The sequence below is a fragment of the Salvia splendens genome, chromosome 11 (genome assembly GCF_004379255.2).
Source record: "Salvia splendens isolate huo1 chromosome 11, SspV2, whole genome shotgun sequence".
Lineage (NCBI taxonomy): Eukaryota > Viridiplantae > Streptophyta > Magnoliopsida > Lamiales > Lamiaceae > Salvia > Salvia splendens.
The window spans coordinates 9,308,917-9,318,626 of record NC_056042.1 but is presented as its reverse complement, the minus strand read 5'-3'; the positions used below and the strand labels follow the sequence as shown (position 1 = coordinate 9,318,626).

At 33.3% G+C, this 9,710-nt stretch overlaps 1 protein-coding gene across 1 annotated transcript; it reads left to right on the top strand.

Annotated features, from left to right (window-relative positions):
• Window positions 1-8,167: 8,167 nt before the first annotated feature.
• On the top strand, window positions 8,168-9,359 carry LOC121753711 (transcription factor TCP12-like). Its single transcript, XM_042148958.1, has one exon. It carries the CDS (start codon window positions 8,298-8,300, stop codon window positions 9,183-9,185), a length of 888 nt encoding a protein of 295 aa, XP_042004892.1. The 5' UTR covers window positions 8,168-8,297; the 3' UTR covers window positions 9,186-9,359.
• The last annotated feature ends 351 nt before the right edge of the window (window positions 9,360-9,710 follow it).

The window sequence follows — 9,710 nt, the reverse complement described above, 5'->3', positions numbered from 1 at the left end:
TCTCTTTTGGTTCTAGCTTAGCTCACTTTGTATAAATAGCTTCCTTTAGTTTGTATTTCACAATTGAGATCATTGATGAATAAAATTCTCTTTCTCTCCTTCTGCATGATACGCCTTGTGCTCAATCTTTTCTACATATCATAAGGATATAATCAGTTGATAACTTTCAACTAACAACTTATGTCAACAGAAGATATACGCATGTTGCATTGTATCATAAGGTAGTGATTCTACCTTCCCATAGGGTATATTAATATTTGAAGAACAACCATCATATACAATCTTATATTCCCTCTGTCCCGGACTATTCGCACATTTCCTTTTCGGCACAGAGATTAAGGAATGAGTGTATAGCAAAGTCAACAATTGCGGCTGTAGGTGATAATTTTTACTAAAAATGGAAAGAGTGCAAATAACTTGGGACGCCCAAAAAGGAAATAAGTGCAAGTAGTCCGGGACGGAGGGAGTATTAAAAAATAAGGTTTATTTTATATCATAAAATGTGGACTTAAGTCATCCAAATGAAATTTGTAAATGATACCGCAAAATTCGTTATTGAATTTATAGAACACATATACTGATTTAAATAATGTTTTGACAGATTTCAGTAACATCGCAATAATGAATAATGTTGTACGTATTAAAAATTAATTAGTAGAATTTGAATTTTATCGGCTATCAATCGAGCACGTTGCCAATCATATTTTGTTTTGGGCTCGTGGGCCATATAATTTGATTTAGCATTATAGAATCCAATTTAATTGGGCCGTGCCCCATGCCCCTAGCGAGGTTTATAGGAGTACAAAGTAAAATAGGAAAAGTCAAATTCTCTCATTTCTAGCAATTTTGAAATAATGAAATTATATAACTCTATATTTTTGACAAATTCAAATTTATTAAATTAGACTAGATCAATTGCTGCAACAGGAAGTTTATGTTCTCTACCAACATTTATTTATTTTTTATTTTTTATTTTGAATCATTGCACCTGAAAAAAGGGTAAAACTTACAGAGCATTACTCCATATATTTCCGCAACCCATCAATTTTGGAGGTCTAAATTCGGACATCAATGAATACCTTGGTTTAATTTTAGATTGAAGTGCAAAATCATTCACTTTTATCTTACAATTGATGCAAAATCTGTCCAGCTTACATTAATGAATCGACAACAAATGTTTGTACATCATATCTAAAAACATTTTTTTCTTAAATGGACAAACCTTGTGGGCATGCATCATTATGTATAGCTAGATTCTTGATTAAGTGGAGGCATAGCTAAATAATGAGCCATTAATCAGAAATCAAGAAAAGAAAAAATAGTTTAAATTAAGTTTGAGAGAGAGAGAGGTGGTCAAAGAAACATGGGCATAAATGGGAGTAAAGAAAGATAAATACGGATTCAAATAATTGTCCTAGCATTATGGCATAGGGTTTTAATTTGGGGCAGCTATTATCAACTTCATATTTTTCTATTAATTAGCAGCTCTCACTATCTATCTCTTCGTCAAATCCATACCATATACCACTGCACCTAAATGCCCCACACACATTACACATTCATTATGTGTGTATATTATTTTGGAGTATGTTTAAACGATCATTAAACTTGAGTAGATATAATATTGCTCCATCGTATTAAATATTAATCCTTAACTGCTGACTCTTTTCAATTTATATGCGAAGACCGCTTAAATGCGTCAAACTTTTTGACCCATTAATGACATTATTTATTAATTTCCATTCATTATACTTCGAACTTTGAAGTATAATCCAATTGTTTCAAATACACAGTCCATGATTTATTTCTGAATTAATCTTCAAAATAATTACACCAATTTATATACTAGTATAATATAATGTTGAAATTTTGAAATGCTAAAATACTTTAAACAATGCATATAAGCAAGTTTTGTACTCCGTATAATATTTTTTCAATAAAGTTTTAATCAATTCACGAAGAAGCAGACTACTAAATTGGATGGGAGCTACACGACATTTATTTTATCGTATTAATCAAGTTTCAGTAGTGATAATTAACCGAGGGGAAGGTATCAAATCATAATATAAGAGATCAGTTGAAACATAGCTACATACATAACATAGGGACCCTAAAATTTAGCGAGATGAATTGGTCACATCGGTTATGATAGTCTCAACTTTTTTAAAATTTGCCAAAGAAAAATCAAACTCTCCCAAAAAAATCCCCCCTGTGTGCAAATCTATTCTCCCTTTCTAACATAAATTGGAATACATCAAAAATAATCAAACTCCCTTTTTTTTACACCAAAGGTATAATTTTTTATGAACAAATTCAAAATGAATACATCAAAAATAAAAACTGGAATATAATTACTCGCTATCAACTATAGAACATGATATCCGAGCAAGCGTGTGGACAACCTGATTCGTTGATCGTCTTACAAATCTCATATCGGATCCAGAAATCTCTTTCAAAAGCTGACGACAATATTCCATCACTGCCCCAATGACAGATTCATCTTTCTGTATACCTGTCACCACGAGTACTACAATTTGAGTATCCATCTTGAATTCACTTTCTTTCCATCCTAACTTTTGACCCAACTCAACACCTCTCCAAGCTAAGAAGCTCAGTCATAGTTGGGTCAACCAATCTCCCCACTTGACCACATATCGTCGCCTCCACTGTCCCTTCAAAACTCGAAAGTCAAATATTATTACATTATATTCGTAGAGGTTGGTTAGAACTTTTTAAAGTTAAGAACATAGAACCATATCGGTTCACAAATACAATAACATCAGTTGATATCACGAAATATATATTAGTTTCTCACATAATATTAGTTCATTGATTCATAAATATCAATTCCTGACTCAATATTAGGATCTGATATGTTTTGTGATTCTAACTAATTCTCTCTCTGTCTTATTAAAAATGAAACATTTTCCTTATTAGGTTGTCCCAATAAACGTTTCTTAAAATAGATACAACACCATATCAATTTTTCCTCTCTCTTCATTAATTTACAAAATAACCTACATAAACTCCCATGAGAAAAGAAAATGTTTTCATATTTATTAGAACGGAGGGCGTATTACTGTATCAATGAACTGATATAATTTATTAATTTTCAATCTTAGAATTTTTGTTTTAATAAGAACCAAGGTTCTTAAGGGAACCACTCCCTACTAAATAGAACTTATAAAGTTAATACATTGACAATAAGTAATTTAATCTTACAAATTTTTTGAGTGAACTACACCAATAGTCCTTGATCTTGTTGAAAAATGCACCAATGGTCCCTAAAACAATTTTATAGCTTTTTTGGTCCCTAAAAATTACATTTTTGGTACCTGTCAGTCTTTTACACCCTTCTACATTAAAAAAATCTCCTAAATGCCATGAGGGCATTTTCGGTATTTGGAAATTACAGTTTTGGTACCTCTTCAATCATGCAATTATTTTGGACATACACAAAAGCACCTTTTGAATTAATTCACTTAATTTTTTAAAATAATTACTTGAATAACATATAGATTAAACTTTATAATGAAAAAACTACTATAGTTTACTTTAATATTTTTAGTAAAAAATATTTACAAGAGTTTGCTTTAATTTACATTAGATATAATTCGCTTAAATTTTAATTATTTTATTTTGATAATATTTTTCACTATACTCGCTTTAATTTACATTAGATATGATTCATTTAAATTTTAATTATTTTATTTAGATATTATTTTTCACTATACTATATTTTAATTGACGTAATTAAAATATTTATTTTTCACTTAAATATAGAGAGTAACATTTTTTAAATAAAAAATTATTATAGTTTACTATAACATTTTTTCTTCTCTAATTTAAAAAAATTTAAGTTGAATTTTCTATAGTTCATTTTAATATTTTTATTAAAAAATGTTACTGTTAGATTTATTTTTTTTCTTTGCAAATATACCGATTAATTCAGTTGTATAATAAATAATATTTAATAATAAAAATAAATATAGCATAATATAAATATTTGATTTCTTATTTAAATTATTGCAATCATAAAGCTTCAAATATTATTTATATGAGGGTTTAATAGAGTTTTTAAAACAACATGATTATGGAAGAAAAATAAAAAAAAAATTAAAGAGATAGTAGAAAGGTCTAAAATGCCCTAAAACATTAAATATTCACACTAGTGGTGCCTAGGGTTACTTTAGTCTTATCTTACTAAAAATGATATAAATTTTTTTTAAGGATTATTGATGCATTTTTTTGAAAAGTTCAGGGACTATCTATTAGTGCAGTTCACTCAATTTTTTTTTAAAGTCGGTTGTCTCAACTATTTGAACTAAGAAACTCAGTCACGGTACGTAGATCTTTGCAATTCAAATGTTGAAAATGGTTATCACATTCCCAAAATAAGAAGAGATTTCATTCAAACATCTTCTCTGTAACAAAATTGCATATTTTCACTAAATGAGTGTAGGAAGATGATCGTATTTTGATTTAATTTCAATATAAACACATGGGAATACAATTAAATCAAATGTAAACTCTAAATACTGTACAAACTCCAAACTATGATTTGGACCGTAAAAAATATCAACAGATTATAAAATAATAGCAACATAAAATATCAACACAATGTCAACGGTTGACACCGTGTTGACATTGAGTTGACATTAAAATCTTGAAATTTTACACTGTGTTGACATTAAAATCTTGAAATTTTATACTGTGTTGACATTGTGTTGACGTTGTATTGACACTTGTTGAAAAGTTTAGAGTTTGTACCAGGGGCGGACACACTCATAGAGAGGGTAGGGCTTAAGCCCTTACCCAAAATAATATTTTTATGTTTTTTCTACTTCTATTTTTGGCGAAGGAGGAGGATTTCGCGTGTGGATCAAGTTATATGGGAAGATAACTGAACCGAGTGGATCAGTTTGCAATAGTTGTTTCCACTTGATTAAGGCGCTCTCTCTTTCACGAAAATATTTATAACTCCCAAGCATGCACTACTTTAACAGTAAAACGACAAGTACGAGGTCGATCCCACAGGGAAGCTGGTGCGTTGAGTCACTCAACTTGAGTGTGTGTTTAGTGAACAGGGTTCGGCTGCTGCCACGCTTTAAATTGGGAGTTTTAAACTACTGGATTACGCTAGGCAGAAAATAGAGTCACTACTTGATCAAGGGACTCGTCATGCTGGAAAACAAATAACGGACCAAGTAAACGACAGATTGAAATAAAGATTTAAGTACCTAATCAGGCTACGAAACTACAAACCACTTTGTCATTCAACATAATGAAGATTCAAACACTCGATCGGGGATTTTAGAACTAAACTATGCTGGAACAGTAAACAAGAATTCCGAAAGCAAACAACTTTGATTTTTTTATACTCAGAACTCTTAATAGTGTTGTGAACTTGCGAAATACAAAACAAGAACTATTCTTTAACTACGTAACAAAATGAAATTTAACTAAGCTAACAGATTCGGAAAATAAGAAAGCGAATAGAGCCGAGAAATCCTTGGTCGGAACTTGAGACAGCGCTGAACAGATATTGATTTCTCTGTCGCGCTCCCTTAAGTAGCTCTCCTTCTAACTGATGATTTCTACTATTTAACTAAGCTATTTTGGAACTGGGGGGAGAACTGGAACCAGGAACAGGCGGAAAACCAGCGGCGGATCCAGGTGGGGTTGAGTGGGGTCGGCCGACCCACCATCGCCCCTGGACTGCTGCCGGAAAGTTTGCCTTCGACCCTACGGCGTCCGTCCCACCGCCCCTTTACCCAACACAGAGAATTGATGACGAGGTGAGCAAGAGATGAGGAGGAACTACGCTGTGGCAGTCGTATCTAAAATCCGGCAGCGGCATCGCGACAATGAAGGCGGCGACCAAGAAGGCGAGAATGAAAAAGGGAGAGAGGCCTTTTCAGATTTGTTTTCAGAGATACGTGCTTGTTGTGGTGAGGAGAGAGGGATTACTATTCCTATAAATTTAAATAGAAGAAAATAGGTGGCACCATGAAAAATTGACACATTCCCACTCTAGTGATCTAGTGGTATTTCAAATTTTATAAATAAACTTTAAAATTTTACTGTATTTCTTTATTTGTAGTATTTCAAATTAATCAAGCAAAAGTGTATTGATATTGGCCTAGCTTCACTTTTAAACAATTTAACCATTTAATCAATTTAACATATAAATACTTTATTGATATTTCCACTAATTAATTTATTTAAATTAAACAATAATGATACTAATATACAGTGATATTTCTTTATTTTTTTCTAAATTTTTTACAATATAATTTAACATTTCAACCTTATTATACATATTTGAATTATTTTAAAAAATTATAATTTTCTAAAATTTTGATATTATAGATAACATTATGTCATTTCCAAAATATAAATACTCAAATAAAAAATATTTTTAAAAATTAATTATTTTACTATTATACTCAATTTTTTCCCGACCCCAGGATATTCAACTCCTGGATCCGCCATTGCGGAAAACTAAACTAAAGGCGAGGAAAAGGAAGAAGATAAAAGTCCTCACTATGGCGCTGCATCCTCTATTTATAGGCGCTTCACACAACCTCCAGCTACGATAGCAACTTTGGCAGCGAATATTCGTCTTAGCTGGGATCGAGCGTCTCATCTGCTGATACGTGCCCTCCTTCTAGAATGTAGTGGTTCTTCAATAACCGAATAAGGATTCGTCTTCGTCCTTGCGCATCTTACGCACCGATATGTGTCCCCTTCTTGAATGTAGTCCTTGATAACTGATTGAGGATCGTTTTCCAGCGCATCAGCCTCACGTGTCTTCCTTCTGGAATGCAGTGGTCCCCCGGCTAACTGCTTGATCACCACCTTGATCAACCCACCAAGTTTTGGCCTTTTTCCTCCTTCTGTGCCATCTTGATCAGTTTGGCCTTGTTGCCTTTGGTCAAGCGGCATTCCTGCGCAATTAACACTCGCTTGTGCGGTAAACTGATCAAGTCATCTATATTTTACTCCCCAAACCGATGCATGAAATAGGCCTTGTCAATTTTTTTTATATAAATAAAAAATTGTGTTAAGCCCTTACTATGTATATTCTTTTGAAGATCAAATTACTAAAAGTTGAACGAATAGAGGGGCTGAACTTAATTTGAAATTAAAAATTGCAGAGCAAAATGAAAAACCTTGGTTGTCGAGCTGCCAGGAAGACGAATGCTAACTTAAAAATATTACTATTATAATATTATTATATTATAAATACTCCTTTTAAAATCATCCGAGTACTTAAACTTAAAAAGCGTTCCGAGTATATATTAAAGGGCTGAATTGCTATCATTTATAAATGTTAAAATGCCTAGATTAAATTAAAAGTGTTGTGTTAAAAGAGCCATGTGATTTGCGTAAGTAAATTTAAATTCATAACTTAACTAAACAAATTCTATGGATTTATTTGCAAAGCAACTTTCTTCACGGAAAATACTCCATTATTTAAAAATATTTCCCATTATTAAAAAATAAGGCAGTATTAAATTGTTAATGGGTAAGATAAGTTTTTCTCACTGTATTATTCTTTTCTTTTTAGTTCAATGATGCAATTTTTTTTAATATTCATTGTATTGAGAAATTGAAACTATGAAAAAAAAATACAGTTTGTATTGTTAAATATATATAGGATTTTGTGATAAAATGATTAAGTTTTGTCTGTTCTATTTGAGTTTAGGATATTTGGAGTAGCGAATTTTTTTTGCCCAACTTTGAGTTTGAACCGTTCGAGTTTAATAGTGTTAATTTGTTTTCAGTACGCCCTATTTATCCGCATCTATGGTTGTTGCATGATAATATTTTAATATATGCATTTGTTTAGTTTTACGTATAAAATATTTATGCTTTTTATAGTTGTTGTGTTTGTGATTTTTTGCATGATTACTAATTTGCATATATATATATATATATATATATATATATATATATATATAATGAAAAAATTTATAATACGCCCTTATCGAAAAACATATCTGCGTCTATTCCTAGTTTGTACAATATATGAGTTTGCATTTTATCACTACCCTGAGTTTGTAATACTCATCACAATTTTTAAATTAACACAACCCTACACATCTTTATATATATACAACCCCACACATCTCAAATACATGTGCATTTTTCAACAGTTAATAGCCCCTACTTCACTCCTCTCTCCACTGCATTCTTCATCATCTCCTTGCATTAGATAACTTCTTTAAAACCTCCCCACCAAATCCGAAAAAGACAATAATTATTGCATTTACAAGCCCTATTCAAAAAAAATGTTTCCCTCAACCAACTGCAACAACCCTTTTGATGAATCCTTTCTCACAATAACAAGGCCATCACCATCTCCTCCTTCACCATTCACATCCTCCTCCCATCAAAACCTTACCCCCAAACACGACGACAACGACAACGACCTCCTCTTCAACTTCCCCTCGCCCTTCCTCGACGAGCAAGAGTCCCCCTTGAACCAAATCTTCCTCCGCCCCATCGATCCCAAAAATCTCGTGAAGTCGAAAATCGAAGATCAGATTCCGGCCGCCGCCGCTGCTCCGCCGCCGCGGAGGCATGCCGGGAAGAAGGACCGGCACAGCAAGATTTGCACGGCGCAGGGGGTGAGGGATAGGAGAATGCGCCTCTCCCTTCAAGCGGCTCGGAAATTCTTTGATCTCCAGGATATTCTCGGCTACGACAAGGCCAGCAAAACGATCGAGTGGCTCTTCGCGCAGTCGAGCGAGGCGATCAAGGAGCTCGCTCACGCGAAGAGAGAGTCCTTCCTCTCCGAATGCGAAGACCTTTCCGGAATCGAGGAGATCAGCTCCAGCGCTGTGGCTCCGGACGCGAAGGCGCTGAGGGAGAAGGCGAGGGCGAGGCGTCGGACGCAAGAGAAAATGGTGGATAAGCGCCTCCGTTTCTCTGGTGATTGTTTCACGCCAAACCCTAGTATCCCAATCAACGAAATTAGGGTTTCTGAGGAGCTGGGAATGATTGGGAAATTTTGGGGGAATTCGAGCTCTGACTATCAGTGTGCAGCTTCGGATCCGGGTTTGGTAGGATTTCTTGGGAATTGGGATGTTTTGAGCAGTGAGAGATTCCATTTTTCGGTTGGAAATCAGGTTTCTTTTGCAGGTAATCTCGGCTCAGTTTTCTCTGAATTTCATTAATAAAATAATTAAGCACTTCTTTTTTGGTTTGGGAAGGGAGATTGTTCTTCTAGCTAGCCATAGTTAGTCTTCCTCACCTTGTGTATATCATTTTAAGTATGGATTTTCGAGGACTTTATATCGATATAATGCTGTAATTTATGTTGTATCAATGAAGGATTAATGTTGATATCATTCGACTTCAATTTTCAATAATTTAGAGAGATATCACTATATATGATTTGTATTGTGGGGCTGTTAGGTATTTTTTATTGATGAATATATAATTGCGGAAAATTATGATTAGTACTAATAGTAATTTAGCCAATCTTTAATGAGTTGGAAAATGAATATGTATTCATGTATAATGACATTGGCGCAACTCCTTGCGGAAATTATTGATGAAGCTTACAATTGCTGCTGCATTATATAAATCGAAAAAAACACAATAATTTTTTGGAATTTATACACAACTCAACCACCATAACCTAATCAATTGAAGAAGCACAGATCTAACGAATACTCCTACAAGGTGTGTGCGTTTTT

Coding starts and splice junctions, on each gene's coding strand:
- LOC121753711 (XM_042148958.1), top strand. CDS start 8,298: ATGTTTCCCTCAACCAACTGCAACAACCCTTTTGATGAATCCTTTCTC.